At 43.6% G+C, this 18749-nt stretch overlaps 1 protein-coding gene across 1 annotated transcript in view; it reads right to left on the bottom strand.

Moving 5' to 3' along the window:
• Positions 1 to 18749, bottom strand: part of atp8a1 (ATPase phospholipid transporting 8A1) — a 417286-nt gene that overhangs the window by 188254 nt on the left and 210283 nt on the right. The window contains exons 17-18 of the mRNA XM_067988311.1: positions 15011 to 15093; positions 5276 to 5325 (exon numbers count right to left, since the gene is read on the bottom strand). Of these exons, the coding sequence (XP_067844412.1) occupies positions 5276 to 5325; positions 15011 to 15093 (133 nt within the window). The remainder of the gene's footprint in view (positions 1 to 5275; positions 5326 to 15010; positions 15094 to 18749) is intronic.

Below are 18749 nucleotides of genomic sequence, written 5' to 3'. Positions count from 1 at the left end.
AAGGGCAGCAACAGACTCATTAGTCTTACTTAAATCCCATGTAAAATAATAGAATCTATTATCGGGGTAAATTTGAAGATTAGCTATACTATAAACTAGTAAATGTCAGGTAGCATGGATTCAGAAGGGAACAACCTGCCTAAACTTCTCCCTAGAGAAATTGAAGAGGTTAATGTCCAAGAGGACTGTTGTAAGCCCTACAATATGTTGTACCTAGACTTTCAGAAAGCATTTGACAAAGTGCCACACAAAAGGCTATTACTGACAGTGGTGGGAATTCAGGGTAAATCTTGGGTAGGAATACAAAATTGTCCGAAAGTACTGCTGCCACCCAGCTGAAACTCCTCTAATAAATACCTGAGAGTTACATCTGGATGGCAGTTATGGGGCACGTACTAAATAGGATGCCCAAGGCATAAGATGTTGGTACCACTACTGTTTCTAATTCACTTCAATGACGAACTCAGAAACCCAATGCAATTTGGTGAAGATTGCAAAGAATACCAAACTATGAGGAGCAGTGGAATCAGAAAAGGCAGCTCAGAAATTCCAGAACAACAAAATATTCAAGTAGCAGAACGATGGTAGATGATATTTAATACAGACGTGTGAGGTACTGTGCATAAAGGAAGGAAAAATAGACAACACATATATTCCACAAATGGAATTCCACTGGCTAAGAATGAAATTGAAAGAGACCTACGTGTTTTGGTAGACTCAACAGTAATCATGCCCAACCAATACAGAGCAACAATCAACAAAGCCAATAGGATGTTCAACTATAAAGTCAAAAGAGTAGAATACAAGTCAAAGTCATTATCAAAACTGAAAAGTGCTCTGGTCGGACCACATGTCGAGTGCTGAGTCCAATTTTTGTCACCAAGACAGAAGGAAGACATTCAATTATTGGACACAGTGCGGAGAAGAGCCACAAGTCTGATTCCTGGTGTTAAGACGACCGAGACATGAGGAAAGACTGGAGAAACTTGGGCTTTTCAACCTTAAAATGAAGCATCTAAGAAGCGAGCTTAAGGAGATATATAAAATACATGTAAATGGTATGGAAAAGATAAATCCAGAAAATGACTTTAAATTATTAAATTGCAGGAGTAGGACAAAGGGCCACATGTTATAACTAGTAAAAGGTAATTTAGGACTGATACCAGGAAATTCTTATTCACACAAAGGCTGATCAACACATGGAATGGTCTTCTGGATAGAATTGTGAAGGCTAAAACCCTGGAATCATTTAAGAGCCAATTGGATGCTGCAGTGGAATTTGAAATTCTGGAAGTTTATACTAAGATGGACTGAATGGCTCTCTTCGTCCATAATTATTTTGTAATCTTGTGAATGCTTCTGATATTCGGACAATTCTGAGGGGTGTCTTGAAATGTTAGTCAGATTGAGTTGCCACTGTTGCATAATGTGTGCTGAACGATATGGTCATCGAAAGATTCAAAAATGAACACCAATAAGAAAAACCCCAGAAGAGAATGAGCAAAACACAAACTTCCTGCAATATAGTAGAAATTACCTGAAGTATCAAATGTTGCAATGAGCATTCATTCTTATTTTTTTGGTCTTCCTGTGGTCACTTTTGCAAACAAAAGGATAGCATTTTTGATATAAAAACAGTATTAGCAAAAGTTGCTGCAGTGTTTTTTTAGAATAATTTAAATTTACTTTTGGTAATTTTTTTTAAAAATTGCAAAATCATTGTGTTTAGATTCTTTTTGGTATACTACTAACTGCTGGAAGGAATGGGCATGGAGTATTCTTAGGGGATTTCCCACGGACTTATTTGTGATTGCACTGGCTTCCTACTTCTAAATATGGAAGCTCCAGAAGGACCCATCTTGCACAAAACAGATTGTACTTTCAAAGTGGAAGCCCGCAGGCTTTAGGGTGCTTTTCACGTCAGTTGCCCAGGTGCAGGTTCTGGCAAGGATCTGGCAGTGAATTGATAACCATCCGCTTCTTCCTGTGTTTTTGTATGCATGCAGCTGTTGGAGCCCGAATCCCAATTAGGTGGCTGGCTACAACTCTGCAGGTCAGCTTGCACTGTCCCTGTTGCCTAGAGAGACAAGTGACTCGTTCGCCAGCTCCTGCTCATCAGGTATCCTCATATTTTCATCAGTCACCCCTTAAAATCAGAATCCCAAAACACAGCAGCAAAGCCCATATCAAGCTGAACTTCTGTTCTGCGTTAGCCGACACTACTTCATCTACCGTCTCTGCCTCTTCATTACCCGAAACCAGTGAGCCATTTTGTGTTCCCCGTTAAAACTCACTAACCTCCTCCCTCTCTGACATCTATTACTAGGCTAGCATAATCTCGAAATAAGGTGAGTGATGCAGTGCTGTGCTGATTATGCAGCTGCAAAGGCAGAAGTCCAATATTTACAGGCTTCCGCTTATTCGGTGTTTTAAAAAAAAAGGAAAAGGTAGCACAGGATGTGCACCTGGGCACTGCTATGCATATTGCTGTTACAAGGCCTGTAACATGCGATTTTTTACAGGAGAGCACAAATATTGCTTTTAAGCTGATGAAAGTCAAAACCATTATCAGTGGATTTACGCGGCTGTCTTCACAAGCTTCAACATTCCCTGGGCCCTATTTGGACTCCCAGCCTATGATTTGTTACAGTCTGCTCTTTGTATGGGGTAAAGATGATCATTATGGGGTAAAGATGATCAGTATGGCACCGCTGTCATCTCAGGAAGGTAAAGAAAACGATGAAATGCATGACAGGATATCTTTCAGAGAAGGGAAGATTGTACAGCAGTGCACATATCGATTAAAATTCGAAATATCTTGGAAGCTGAGTTTCAAAAACAAAATAAGTATGAGTCAATGTGTGCATAAGGCTATTAGTGAACATTGTAAATTTTCTGCCACTTCATATGATTGCCTTTTTTGCTTATTATAATATTTTTGTTATTTTGGTGTCAGCCTTGACTCAGTGGTGGCAGTCTCACCTGAGTCAGAAGGTTGTGCGTTTAAGCTCCACTGCACACACTTGAGCACATAATCCAGACTGACAACTTAGTGCAGTACTGAGGGAGTGCAGCACTGTTGGAGGTGCCGTCATTCGGATAAGATGTTAAACCGAGGCCGCGTCTGTCCTCTTGGGTGGATGTAAAAGATCCCATGGCACTATTTGAAGAGCAGGGGCGCTCTCCTCTATCACCAACATCACAAACTGATTATCTGGTAATGTATCTCATTACTGTTTGTAGGACCTTGTTGTGTGCAAATTGGCTGCTGTGTTCCTTACATTACAAGAGTAATGTTCAAAAGTTCTGAATTAACTATAAAGCACTTAGAGGTCATCAAAAGGCGCTATATAAATCACAAGTCCTTTCCTTTTCATTCCTTTTTCTCGTTTGTTTGTTACTTCCAGCATATTAGTACATAAATTTGGGTTAACAATACGGTTATGAAAGCATTCAGGGAAACAAGGCTGATACATTGCATATCCATGAGTTTGCAGGTAAGATAACAGACTGAGACAAGGCTGATACCTGCAAACTCATGGATATGCAATGTAAGATAATAGACTGAGATACCCATATGTAAATGAATTGACAGTTCACTCACTCACTGTGCCTCAACCTTGGACGCCCCTGCCACCAAACAACATTGCAATCTTTACCCCAACCCTCTGAGCAGCATTCTGGCCTTTGCCCTCTCTGGACCGATCAGCATTATTGCCATCTGTTACTCTTGTAAGTGGCACTATGATCGGTATTTTCAACATTAAAGGTGTCACACATAATAGCAGTAATTTTATAGTTCGAGTATATACACTCACAAGACAGTATTCATTGCCTATCTCTAATTACCGTGAGCATTAAGAGACAACTGTAGTCGTATGTAGGCCAGGCTGCGTAGGGATGGCAGGTTCTCTTCCCTGAACGACGCCAGTGAACCAATTGGTTTTTTTTTAATGACAATCCAGCAGCTTTCATGGTCATTTTCTCAGATGCCTTTTAATGCCTTCAGTTAAGCATCTAACTTGAAGGCATAAGCCTCTCCCAAAAGTGAGTTGATATTCTTGCCCAGAGCTGTGACTGTGCGCTGAGTTCAGATTGTGCAGTCTGAACACATGTACTACACCTAATTTCCCAGAAGGCATCAGTACCGTTCAGTCAGCTATACTAATGGGGTATTTTTTCTTTACCTCCCAGTACTTTCTGCCTAATAGTTTTTCTTTAAATAATTTTGAAAAACAAGAGGACAAGTATCAAAAATTTTACTATGGTAACATATATAGTGTTTTTTGAAAAGAGACTGTGTATTGTATATGTTTAAGTGTGAGAGAAAAAAAAATTAATGTTCTGATTATACATCAAGCACTCTCCATTTAAATTTACTTAAATTTTCAAAAAAGTGCAAGTAGAATTTTGTAGCCAATGAACTATCCATCTGTTTTTTGACAACAGAAAAGGCCAAGGTTAACTCCATACACCTGTGAGAGAGACTCTAATTTCGAGCACCTATGAGATGGGGAGAAAGAGAGGCAGACAGCAGTTTTTCCATCATTCCGATTCAATATCTTTTTTTAAAAAAAAAAGATTGATTTTTGAAAGCAAACAAAGCCTCTTCAAGGGAAAGAGACAGGAAGGGAGGGGAGGAGGGAAGCTGGTCAAGGGCAAGGACGCCTCTAGCCCCTCAGCACCCACCCATGAGGGGACTGAGTACAATCAGGCAGGGAGGATGGAGGATTAAGAGTGAGGTGAGTAACAGTGGAGTTAGGGGGAGGGAAGGATAGAGGTGTTAAGTGGGTCATTCAAAGGAGAAAAATTAATGGTTGTGTTAGGAGCCAAGAGGTGGTAGAAAGGATAATAGGTAGCAGGAAGGTGATGGGGTAGAGGATGCAACAGGTGGAGGGATGGACGGGTGGAAGGAAGCATGAGTGTTTGGGGGAGAAAATGGGAAAGAAGCCATCGAGGGCCACATGTTCCCCGCATCCACCACCAATGATGCTGCCTGCAGCCTTTGGTGGCTCCTTTCCCGTCACACTATCCCACAACACCCATCTCCCATCTGAAAAGAAAGAAGAAAAAGACAAGAGAAATGGAATAGAAGCAACAAAAAAGTTAAAGGTTGAGATGCAGAAGAAAAAAGGGAGGAAGCAGAGGACAGACAGAGAGAAACAACAACACAAAGATATTAGAGCCAGGCGAGAGTGACCATATTCTCTCGCTTATGTGCAATGCCATAGGAGATCGACTAGTTTAACTTAAAAATCATTTAAGGAAACATTACCTTGTAAACTCAAGGACGTTGAGCAGTTCATATTTTTCTTCTTGCCCAAGCTATAACAGAAGAAAAGACCTATTAAATCACCAAAATAAAACCCATTGATCTGTGCTTTTCAGTTATTTCTTTCTGAATCTCAAGCCCTACAAAAAGAGAAAAAGATAGAGATAGTGACTCAGTTAATGAAAAAGAATGAAAGCCAAGTGTTTTTTCATTGATTTTGCTTCAATGTGGTTCTAGTAAATATTGGAGTAACCAGATATTTCCTTTTAAGGCTGTCAATCACAATGTGCATCTTCATTTATCAGGGCAAATTCTGCAAGGCATTGCTCCTGGTACCAACAAGACCGTGTGACAGGAGCAAAATTTACTTTATAGTGAAAATAAAACATAACCTCATTGGTAATAACACTATGAATGCAGCAAATGTGAATAATGTTCGATTACCTACACAAGGTATGGCCTTCCCAGTTCCTTGGATAACATAATACTTATATAGTGTCTTCTTATGTGAAAATATTCACGCAATTAATGACTTTTGAAATGCTCTGACTTATGTTGGCAAATGTGACAGCCATTCTGTGCCAGCATTGCCTGACAAACTGGAATGGATCATCAATGAATTGAGTTTCATTATATTGGTTGATGAAACAATGCTAGCCAAGACAAGCAAAAGTCTTCCTATAATGGTATTGGGATAAATTTTCGGAGTCCATGCCGGTGGCAAACAACCTCTCTGCCACCAGCGCAATGGATGAAAATCCACAAGCAATGCACCTACCTTTTTCCAAAATGAGCTGCGAGCTGGCAAGATTGCTCGCCATCAGCGAGGACACGGAAAATACATCTTATAAAACCTACCGAGGTTAACAACTCCGACGATGTAGCACTTCCTCACCCTTAAACCCGCAGAGAATTGTTAGCCTAGGTTCTGACCTGCACCCCTAGTACGGAACTTGACCACTAGGTCAAAACTTTGGGTTTGAGTGTTACCAACTAAGCCAAGCTAACACACAGCTTGAATGTAGTTCAACCTCCACATTCAAGTAAATATGTGGTTACTCAAACTGAGGGCAAGGGGTTGGGGTGGGGGGTGGTGGTGGGAAAAAGAGGCAGGGAGAACCTTCTCCGAGACATTGGGCCCGATATTAGGAGGGCGGCGGGTTCTCAGCGGGGGTGGGGGTCGACTGGGCGCGTGGGTAACTGGAAAGCTGCGCAGCGGGCGGACTGCGCGCGTGCAGCATAGTCTGTCAGCTGGAGGAGCCCTGTTTAAAAGGGGCAGTCCAGCAATGCTCCTCCTGCAGCAAACAACCAATTCTGAACCATGGAGCAGGCCAGAGGGAAGGCTACCCCAAGATTTTCGGACTCCTCACTCCAGGTGCTGCTGGATGGGGTGAGGAGGAGGAGGAAAATCCTTTTCCCATCCGATGGGAGGAAGTGCCCTCCTTTCACCACGAAGGAGGCCTGGCTGGAGGTGGCCGAGGAGGTCATCAGTAGCGGCAATGTGCCACGAACCTGGGTCCAGTGCAGGAAGAGATTTAATGACCTAACCAGGTCAGCCAAAGTGAGTATACTTACGCATTCTCCCACACTCCATCTTCCACATCACCTCCACCACCACACAACCCCCCTTCTGCACTGCCACCACAACGCTCTCCCATCACTCCTCACATCCACTCAACTATCATCCTCACCTTGCCTGCACGTACTCACCGCCCCTGTCCCCATTCGAACACGACCATGCAACCCAATCCTCATACAATATCATGGCTATGTTGCACACACACCCTCCCATGCATCTCCCTCACGCTCAACCCCACCCACACCAATGCATGCAGCGGGTCAGTATGCAACCATCACTCAATCACGCCTCTGTGTTTTGTCTTGATAGGAGAAGAGATGCCAGAACGCCCGGGAGAGGGCAAGGACTGGAGGGGGCCCGCCACACCAGGTGACACTAACAGACGCAGAGCAGCAGGCATTGGAGATCAGCCGCACGCTGGAGTGCCTGTCCGTGGCGGATGCTGAGGCTGGGATTGCACAAGCGGCCGGTGACAGAAAGCTAACACTCAGCACTCATGATAGCGAATGATCTTAGCATCACTTAGCATCTGCCGCACTTCAACATCTGTCCACATGCCTAATATTGCTTTCTGTTCTCTTGCAGGGCCGTCTGCGAGCGCCGTGACCGAGGAGGGCGATTCCTCAGAGGACATGCCGGCCTCTGAGGGTCCATCGTCACATCTCAGCCATGCATCCACCAGCGCAGATACACACACCTCGGTGAGTCCCTGTCCTCACTTAATTGGGCTTGCACATGGTGAGTCACCATGCACATGTGAGCATGAGCAGACCCTGGTGGCAGGGGCAGCCGTGGAGAGTCCGCGTCGGTAGGAGCACTCTTCTCCAGGCTCTGCTCAGCTGGACCCAGATGCTGAATCCTGGGGGCCAGCCGTGAAAAGGAGAGTCGTCAAGGGGCAGCAGCACATTGCCGAGGTGCCGGAACAGGTGCCACGCACACTCTCCACAATCGTGCAGAGAATGGAGGAGTCCAACTCCTGCATGAGGGGAATGGTGGCACAGGTACAGGAGGGTATCTCCGAGATAGTGTCGCAGGGACGTGAAGGCATCTCTGAGATAGTGTCACGGGTAGGTGCGGGAACGTCTGCAATGGAGGAAAGGCTAGCCTCCATCGAGCGTCAAGCACGGCTCAACAATGAGTCCATTCAGGCCCTGACAACGACCGTTCGGATTCAGGGTGAGCAACATTCTGCCGCCTTAAACAGGCTGACAGATACTTAACAAGTGGCCTTCCAAGGCCTCACACAAGCCCTCCAAACTGCCGTCCAGCAGGGTGGAAGGAGTGATGTGGGCCTGGGCCACAAGAGGGATGATGGTGAAAGGGGACATGGAAGTGGGGACGCCACTCAAAGCGCTCCCACGTCTCAACTGTTGCCCCCCTCTCAACCAGTACCCGCAATGCTGCCCCCTCTCCACGTTGCCGAGTTTGCCCCTCCACAGGTGTAGGTGGAGCAGTCTTTGGAGGGGCCCTCACAGCCACCGAATCCCAGACGGCGTTGGCCCAAAGCATCTAATCGGTCAGGGCATGGACAAGAGCAACCTGCCACTACCTCTGCTGAAGCCACATGGGTAGCACCACATAGAGGGTCCCGGAAATGCAAGGCGAAAGTTTTGTGAGCACAAAGGGAATGCATAAGGATGTCTGACTATTTGTCATGTTTTTTTATTTATATTTCTTTTCTGCCACATGCACAATAAATATTATCACTACTACTGCCACGTCTTGCCCATTCTTGACTGGCTTGTGGAATAGGTCCCTTTCATGGGGTTCACCATGAACACGCACACTTGATGCCACCCATTGTGTCACTGCAGAGTGGGTGTAGGTGTATTTGCAGGGCTCTTTTGTGCAGACGACAGACGTCAGCGATGTCCCCGGTGGCACCCTGGAAGGATGCGAAGGAGAAGTTGTTGAGGGCAGTGGTGACTTTGACAGCGACAGGTAAGAAGATGGTGCTCGGGCCAGCCGGGAGCAGCTCGGCATGAAGGAGGCTGCAGGTGTCCACAACTACATGTCGAGTGACTCTGAGCCTCCATGTGCACTTGTGCTCAGAGAGGTCCAGGAAGCTGAGCCTCGGTCTGTAGACCCTGTCGCGAGGGTCGTGCCCTCTGCGACGCATCTCTCTCTGCGGTTGCCCTCCCTCCTGCTGTGCAGGTAGACGTGTCACAGCACTGTGTTGTGGAGCTCCACGTGTCAGAGGTGGACGGTGATGCTGTTCATCCTCCGAGGAGGTCATGACTGCAGCTACGGCGGCCCCCATCCGGAAGATGTACATCTGAGGGGGTCCACAAGGTAGGTAAATGTGTCTGGACACCGGGGTAAGTGAGAAAGTTGGTGAATTTTATTGTTAGGAGGAGGGTGGTGGAGGCCAAACTTTATCCAAAGTGACAGAGTGGCCTCCTGCAATGAGTGAGTCTCCCACCCCGCTCCTGTCAAATGGACCTTTGCAGCTGCCACAGGCTGATGGCTGCAACACGTCCATTTGAACTGGGAGTGTTTCCCCCAGTACGGGAGACAGTCTCAGTTCATTTCAAAATCCCACCCCTCCTAAAATATCAGGTCAATCAGGTCTGTAAACGACCTGAAGTACCTGTTTAAGTGGCACCCCGCCAGCTTTAATTGCCGGCGGGAGTCCCACATGTGGGGACTGCGTGCGCATGTCAGTGCTTCTCTGGGGAACCCGGAAGTGGGCGGGTTGGAGCCCGGCTCCAGACCCGCCCCAGGAATCCCCTATTTTTGCAGCCCCCCCCCGCCACGAACGCACCCACCCAGGGGTGCGAAAATAGAGCCGTAGCTCCTTTCCATGTTTGGTGGCACACAAGGCCAGGTGAGTCCTATAGTCTTCCCCACCCTCACTATATATACACACACAAGTGTTATTGTTCCATTCTTTTGAAAAGAGGTTGCAGCAAGAGACCAAGTTAATATAAAGAGGAAGTGACACAATGTGGAACAAAAAGGAAAGTTTGTGCTGAATTAGATAGAAAACTGAGGGGCAGGTAGGGATGGAGCTTTGTATGTGGAAGCTGAAGCACATTAAAAAAAATGAAGACAACCATATCTGGTGTAAGTGATCTAACATTCTTCATAAGAATCAATGAATGGGAAGTGGAAAAATGCACACTTCTGCAGTGATGGTTAATTTTTGAGATTGGGGTTAAGGCACATGGTTGAGAGCTTCACTTTGCTTATGGTTGTGCTATACCTGGGCAAAGGAGTACTTTTGCTGAAAATGGGAGGGAATGTTATATTTCCAGAAGTGTCATCCTTTACTTTGATGAGCCCAACCAACTAACTAAAGCAACTATTCAAATTTAAATAGTACAAAGTTGTTTTCTCGATTTGCAGTGCGTGATGAAAGCTGCCCTGCATTGGTATGAGATGCAGATGCCCACTAGACTGCTATAAAAAATTAGATCATACCTCATGTTCATTTTTGAAGGAATACCCTCATCACATGAACCTCTGGTCAGCTTACTTCTCCCCCAGTTTTATCTCCTTCACTCCTCTCTTGGTAATGACTTACACTCAGTATGATTTCATGGGTGCTGCCAGCCCTCTGGTACCTCATCCAAGTGCATTCCTCAAACAAAAAGCTACTCAAATCTGGGGCTACCACACCTAACCTGATTGCATCCTCAAATTATGTCTTCAAACATCCTTTCTAATTATGACAACCAGGAGTGAAACCTATCCTGATTTTTCCCTTCCTCAGCCGAAGGTTCCAGAGGCCAATTGTGGTGGCGTCACTGATCAGCTCAGCACAGACCAGGGATTAAAGTTGGTGCTTTCCTGCTCTATATATATTTCCTACATTACAACAGTGACTACACTTCAAAAGTACTTCATTGGCTGTAAAGCGCTTTGGGACGTCCTGAGGTCGTGAAAAGCACCATATAAACGCAAGGGTTTTTTTTCTATATGACTCCATCATATAACTGTGTCCAGATACACATTGTAAGAAGAAGCCTGGTCAACTTTATTGGCAAAGGAAAAAAAAATGTTTGGTTCTGTAGGAACTCGTATCAAAGCTACACACTCACTGTTCTCACAGCTATTTCCCGGTTTTCTATTTTTCTTCAAATCACAAATGCAAATGTAGTGACAAAATATAGGAACAATTAAACTGTGTCCACTTTTCTTTGTAATTTCTCTCATATGCCCACATGAATTTTTAGCTAAGATTGCACTTTAATACTTAGAACTTATTGTTTACTTAATTCTACTTTTCAGTTCTCAATCGCTTTGCCTCTTCTCACTGTTTTTCATTTTCTGGTTGATGTTGCTCATGATTTCCTGGTTTCTCCGTTGTCATTTTTCTTCCTTTGTTACATTGCTGAAACAAATAAATATCTTAAGCTCTCTCTCTCTATCTATCTATCCAAATCTGGCTGATGAGACAGTAACAAGAGGGCACAAATTTATAAGCTTGCCTCCATTATCTCTTTACTCCACCTTAACTATCAGTTTACTACTAATGTGCCTATAAAAAGCCTTTTTATTGACCCTTTGTTTATTTTGCTAATTAATCCTCATAGTCCGTCTTAGTCTTTCTAATCTCTAATCTATGTATTGCAAATTGACTAATGTGGCGATTTCATCAGTGGTACTTTGGAATGATGTGTAAAGGGCAAAGAGGGGGCGAAATTTCTAAAGTGTTTTCAGGAGAACTTTTTTGATCAGTGTGTTTCCGGTCCTACGAGAAAGGAGGCATTGCTGGATCTAGTTCTGGGGAATGAAGTGAGTCAAGTGGAGCAAGTGTCAGTGGGGGAACATTTAGGGAACGGTGATCATAGTATCATAAGGTTTAGATTAGATATGGAAAAGGACAAGGAGCAATCTAGAGTAAAAATACTTAATTGGAGGAGGGCCAATTTCAGTGGGTTGAGAACATGTCTGGCTCAGATAAATTGGAATCAAAGATTGGCAGGCAAAACTGTAATCGAACAATGGGTGGCCTTTAAAGAGGAGATAGTTCGGGTACAGTCTAGGTACATTCCCATGAGGGGGAAAGGTAGGGCAACCAAAGCAAAGGGATAGAGAGTAAGATGAAGCAGAAAAAGGGGGTGTATGACAGATGTCAGGTTGATAATGCAAGCAAGAACCACGCTGAATATTGAAAGTGCAGAGAAGTGAAAGGAAATAAGAGGGGCAAAGAGAGAGTAGGAGAATAGACTGGTGGCTAACATAAAAGGGAGTCTTCTATAGGCGTATAGTTAGTAAGAGGAAGGGTGGGCCAATTAGGGACCAGAAAGGAAATCTACGCATGGAGGCAGAGGGCATCGCTGAGGTACTAAATGAGTACTTTGCATCTGTCTTTACCAAGGAAGAAGATGCTGCCAAAGTCACAGTAAAAGATGAGATAGTTGAGATACTGGATGGGCTAAAAATTGATAGAGGTACTAGAAAGGCTGGCTGTACTTAAAGTAGGTAAGTCACCCGGTCTCCGGATGGGATGCATCCTAGATTGTTGAGGGAAAGAAGGGTGGAAATTGCAGAGGTGCTGGCCATAATCTTCCAATCCTCCTTAGATATCGGGGTGATGCCAGAGGACTAGGGAATTGCAAATGGTACACCTTTGTCCACAAAAAGATGTAAGGATAAATCCGGCAACTACAGGCCAGTCAGTTTCTTGGTGGTGGGGAAGCTTTTAGAAACGATAATCCGGGACAAAATTGATAATCACTTGGAAAAATCTGGATTAATAAAGGAAAATCAGCACGGATGTGTTAAAGGCAAATCGTGTTTAACTAACTTGATTGAGTTTTTTGATGAGGTAACAGAGAGGGTTGATGATGGCAATGCGGTTGATGTGTACATGGACTTTCAAAAGGCGTTTGATAAAGTGCCACATAACAGGCTTGTCAGCAAAGTTGAAGGCCATGGAATAAAAGGGGCAGTGGTAGCATGGATATGAAATTGGTTAAGTAACAGGAAACAGAGGGTAGTGGTGAACAGTTGTTTTTCAGACTGGAGGATGATGTACAGTGGTGTTCCCCAGGGGTCAGTACTAGGACCACTGCTTTTTTTGATATATACTAATGACTTGGACTTGGTGTATAGGGCACAACTTCAAAATTTGCAGATGACACAAAACTTGGAAGTGTAGTAAACAGTGAGGAGGATAGTGATAGTCTTCAAGAGGACATTTATAGGGTGGTGGAATAGGCGGACACATGGCAGATGAAATTTAACGCAGAGAAGTGCGAAGCGATTCATTTTAGCAGGAAGAATGAGGAGGGGCAATATAAACTAAGTGGTACAATTCTAAAGGGGGTGCAGGAACTCAGAGACCTGGGGGTATGTGTCCACAAATCATTGAAGGTGGCAGGAAAGGTTGAGAAGAGTTAAAAAAGCATACGGATCCTGGGCTTATAAATAGAGGCAGAGAGTACAAAAGCAAGCAAGCTTGGTTGAAACTTTATAAATCACAGGTTCGGCCACAACTAGAGTATTGTGTCCAATTCTGGACACCGCACTTTAGGGAGGATGTGAAGGCCTTAGAGAAGATGCAGAAAAGATTTACTAGAATGGTTCCAGGGATGAGGGACTTCAGGTATGTGGATTGACTGGAGAAGCTGGGGTTGTTCTCCTTAGAACAGAGAAGGTTATGAGGAGATTTGATAGAAGTGTTTAAAATCATGAAGGGTTTAGATAAAGTAAATAGAGAGAAAGTGTTCCCACTAGCGGAAGGGTCGAGAACCAGAAGTCACAGATTTGAGGTGATTGGCAAAAGAACCAAAGGCAACATGAGGAAACATTTTTTTACGCAGCGAGTAGTTATGATCTGGAATACGCTGCCTGGGTGGTGGAAGCAGATTCAATCATGGTTTTCAAAAAGGAATTGGATAAATACTTGAAGGGCAACAATTTGCAGGGCTACAGGGAAAGAGCAGGGGAATACAATCAACTGGATTGCTCTTACAAAGAGCCTGCACGGGCTCAATGGGCCGAATGGCCTCCTTCTACGCTGTAGCCGTTGAATGATTCTATGATGCAAGTGCATAGAAGTTAAGGGTTGTTGTGACCAACACAGTCACCAGCAAGGCCATGCCTGGTGGATGAGTTTGGCTACAGATCAATCTGTAGCATGTGACACATCTCACTGCCTTCCTTGTGCCTCTCAGTCTGTAAATGCAGCTGTGAGATTGGTGGCAGTTAGGTGCAGAGCTTCTCTGGTGCTGCCCAACCTGCTTTGCACTACTCCCCTTCTTTCTCCAAAAAACACAGATATAAAGAGATTCCAATGGGGGAAACCCATTGTGGCATGACTGCAGCTGTTGGGAAAAAATGGCTGTGCCACAAATACTTGTCGCAAAGGTCCCTGAATACTGAAGTATTGGCAGAAAAAAAAAATTGATTGAGGAATATGTTGAGAATTGCACAAATAATATCCTTACAGAGGTCTTCAACTGAACTTCTGTTTTCAGCTCAGGTCCTAGTAATCCAGGATGCCCATTTTATGTAGGCAGGTAGATGAATCAGTGTTAAGCGCACTCAAACATCAGGGAATTGCATGGATATCTAAATTAGGTTATTGGGACAGCACTGATATATTGAAATAAAGCACCTGCCTGCTTCAGGCAAAGGCTTCCTGCAGCCATCAAATTCCCCCACCAGAAATGTGCATAATGGAATAAAGGGGTAGAAATCTGGTATTATGGAGCTCCATCAGTTTCCATTTGAAAATCATGTGTAACTGATTAGAAAATCAGTCATCTTAATTGCAAAACTGTATACATGGTAATTTCAAGAACCTGTGGATACGAGCCAAACAACCTGATTACTTTTTGAACATCTAGATCCATTAGCAAAGGTGGACTATCTCCCCTTTGAACCAATAAGTACAGTCTGTCTATTGTTGTACTTCCCCAACATAGCAAACAAGTTTGTAGGAACAGAGCTAACTGAAGACCATATTGATAGATCTAAAATTTCACATGAAATAGATACAAAACAGACATTTTACAATAGGAGACAAGATGGCATTTTACTTTATTCACAATATAATCTTTTCTAACTGGGAACTTTTAAGAAATCTTGACAGGGAGATTCCTTCAAAATGAACAGAACTGCTTCCAGCTGTGGAAATGGAGTTTAAACCTAAGAAATCATTAGACTTCAAATTTAAGGTCTTGATTCAAAGATCATATACTTACAGCTTCTATAATGACCGAATCTGGGGTTCGCCCACTGAAGACAAAGCCCAACTGCTTTGCTGCTTTTACCAATGCTCCTTCATCTGGAAAACAAAATTCCCATTACGCTGTGTTACAGAATGGTGGCATGCAAGTTTATTCCTAAAATTCTCTATTCCCACCGCTTCAAAAAATATGGCATACTCTCAACAGTGTGGCAAACTGGAAGAAACAATCCCAAAGGAAGATAAAATGGGTACTTGAGTCACCTTAGCACATTCCCTGCAAATCATAGAGGCAATGATGAAGCCTGAATGCAGGATATTTGCTTGCCTTCAGTTAGGAATGATGTTCGGTATACTGCCTGGTTCATCTTACCCAGAGTTTATGAAGGAGAACAAAGTAAGATATTTAACATTACACAGTGAGGGCCTTCCCATGATTCAGTATGCACACACTTTAATAAACTTAACTGGAATCTTCCATAATCAAGTATCCTATTAACACTAATTGCTTACAAATAGTATAAATAGCACACATCATATATGTCACACCAGTAGAAATAAGAGGTAGTAAAACAAACCAGACTTCTGACGATTTTGACGTCTTTTAAATTTTTTCAGTAGATTTCCCGCCCAACAGCCAGCCAGATTGACAGGCTGGCTGCCCGTCGGACAGGAAAGCAGCTGGGGAACAGATGCCAGGTGAGTCTGACATCGGTGGTGGGGGGAGGTGTCAGAGAAATTTGGGGGGAGTGGGGGTGGGCCGAACGCCTGTGTAGGATCGCGGCGGGTAAGCTTGTTGGGCCTGCAGGAAACACTCCTGCTCCCCCTGGCCCACAAGCAGTCAATAAAAGCATTTACCTGTTGATCCGGCCCCTCTCTTACGTGACGAGAATCAAAAGGCCCAGGAATTAAAAATAAAACAGCTATTAAAATGGAAGCATGCGGCCTCCTTTTAATGACGCCCACCTCCTGAGAGCGGAAGCGGGCGTGTTGGGTCTGACATTTTTATAATTTTTACCTTCCCACCCACCTGTCCTTGGGGATTAAAATTACCCCTCTGGAAAATTAATTTGAAAACCATGAGGATCAGAGGAAGAAGGATAATTGAGGGGGAAGAGAGAGGAAAGGGGAAAAAGACCAAGAAACAAAAAAGTAATTGTTTACTGTTATATTGGAGATAATGAAAATTAAAATATGTACATTGCAGGAGTTTAATTTCAAAGTCTCGACTTAAATTGGTTAAAGTAGCAAAAAGGAAAAGATAGGTATCCTAACATGGTTAGATGAAGTAGGGAGGGAGGAGGCTTGTGTGGAGCATAAACACCTGCATGGACCTGTTGGGCCTAATGGCCTGTTTCTGTGCTGTACATTCTATGTAATTCTACGTAAATCATGTTTGATTTTTTGGTTTAAAAAAAAGGAAGTGGTAAACTGGACAATAAATTAGCTAAATAATAGGAAACCAAAAGTGATGAACCATAAGAAATCTCATTGGGCAGCTGTGATGAACAAAATACTACTGGCATTAGACCTGGGGCCTTCTCCTGTTAAAATGATCTTGTCAAAAGCATTAAAGCAGCATATTTATGATTCTAGCTAATGTCAAGTTATGTGTGATGCTGAGAAGAAAGTCTCGGTTATTTTCTCAAACTTGCAACTCAGCAGATAGTTCATCAATGGCAATTAATTGAGATATTTAGGCTAGAATGTATTACTGTTAAAAATACCAAACAGTTACAGAAGTAACAGTATATTGCTCAATAAAGAGACTCTGGAAATAGTATGCAGAATAGTTAACAAAACACTAAAAGAGTTGTCACAGTGTCAGATAACAGCATCATAAATGTAAGTGTTGCACAAGATCAGGGCTCATAGGATTGGGGGTAATATATTAGCATGGATTGAGGATTGGTTAACGGACAGAAAACAGAGAGTAGGAATAAACGGTTCATTTTCGGGTTGGCAGGCTGTAACTAGTGGGGGTGCCACAAGGATTACAATATATATCAATGACTTAGATGAGGGGACCAAGTATAATGTATCCAAGTTTGCTGACGATACAAAGCTAGGTGGCAAAGTAAGCTAGGAGGAAACAAAGAGTCTGAAGAGGGCTATAGACAGGTTAAATGAGTGGGCAAGAAGATGGCAGATGGAGTATAATGTGGGGAAATTTGAAATTATGCACTTTGGTAGGAAGAATAGAAAAGCAGAATACTTTTTAAAAGGTGAGAGGCTAAGAAATGTTGGTATTCAGAGGGATTTGGGTGTCCTTGTACATGAAAGTTAACATGCAGGTACAGCAAGCAATTGGGAAGTCAAATGGTATGTTAGCCTTTATTGCAAGGGGGTTGGACTAAGAGCACAGAGGTATTGCTGCAATTATATAGGGCTCTGGTGAGACCACACATAGAGTACAATCTATATTAATGACTTAGATGAAGGGAACAAGTGTAATGTATCCCAGTTTGCTGACGATACAAAGCTAGGTGGGAAAGTAAGCTGTGAGGAGGACACAATGAGTCTGCAAAGGGATATAAGTGATTGGGCAAGAAGGTGGCAGATGGAGTATAATGTGGGGAAATGTGAAGTTATTCACTTTGGTAGGAAGAATAGAAAAACAGAATATTTTTTAAATGGTGAGAAACTATTAAATGTTGGTGTCCTCGTACAAGAAACACAAAAAGTTAACATGCAGGTACAGCAAGCAATTAGGAAGGCAAATGGTATGTTGGCCTATATTGCAATGAGGTTGGAGTACAAGAGTGAGGAAGTCTTACGACAATTGTGCAAGGCTTTGGTGAGACCTCACCTGGAGTACTGTGTACAGTTTTGGTCTCCTTATCTAAGGAAGGATATACTTGCCTTAGAGGTGGTGCAATGAAGATTCATTACCTTGATTCCTAGGATGAAAATCCAGATTAATTCCTGGGATGAGAGGGTTGTCCTATGAGGCGAGGTTGAGTGGAATGGGCCCATACTCTCTGGAGTTTAGAAGAATGAGAGGTGATCTTATTGAAACATAAGATTCTGAGGGGGCTTGACAGGGTAGATGCTGAGAGGTTGTTTCCCCTGGCTGAAGAGTCTAAAACTCGGGGGCATAGTTGCAGGATATGGGGTCGGCCATTTAAGACTGAGATGAGGAGGAATTTCTTCACTCAGAGGGTTGTCAGCCTTTGGAATTCTCTACCCCAGAGGGCTGTGGATGCTGAGTCGTTGAGTATATTCAAGGCTGAAATAAATAGATTATTGGACTCTAGGGGAATCAAGGGATATGGAAATCGGGTGGAAAAGTAGAGTTGAGGTCAAGGATCTGCCATAATCTTATTGAATGGCGGAGCAGACTTGAGGGGCTGCATGGCCTACTCCTGCTCCTATTTCTTATGATCTTATGTACTGTGTACAGTTTTGGACTCCTTACCTAAGGAAGGATATATTTGCCTTGGAGGGGGTGCAACGAAGGTTCACTAGATTGATTCCTGGAATGAGAGATTCATCCTATGAGGAGAGATTGAGTAGAATGGGCCTATATTCTCTGGAGTTTAGAAGAATGAGAGGTGATTTGATTGAAACATATAAAATTCTTAGAGGGCTTGACAGGATAGGTGATGAGAGAGCTGGAGAGTCTAGAACTAGGGGTCATAGTCTCAAGATAACAGGTCGGCCATTTAGGACGGAGATGAGGAAAAATTTCTTCACTCAGAGTTGTGAATCTTTGGAATTCTTTACCCCAGAGGGTTGTGGACGCTCAGTCGTTG

The sequence above is a fragment of the Heptranchias perlo genome, chromosome 1 (assembly GCF_035084215.1).
Source record: "Heptranchias perlo isolate sHepPer1 chromosome 1, sHepPer1.hap1, whole genome shotgun sequence".
NCBI classification, from domain to species: domain Eukaryota; kingdom Metazoa; phylum Chordata; class Chondrichthyes; order Hexanchiformes; family Hexanchidae; genus Heptranchias; species Heptranchias perlo.
The sequence above is the reverse complement of the archived record's forward strand: the minus strand, read 5'-3'. Positions and strand labels throughout refer to the sequence as shown.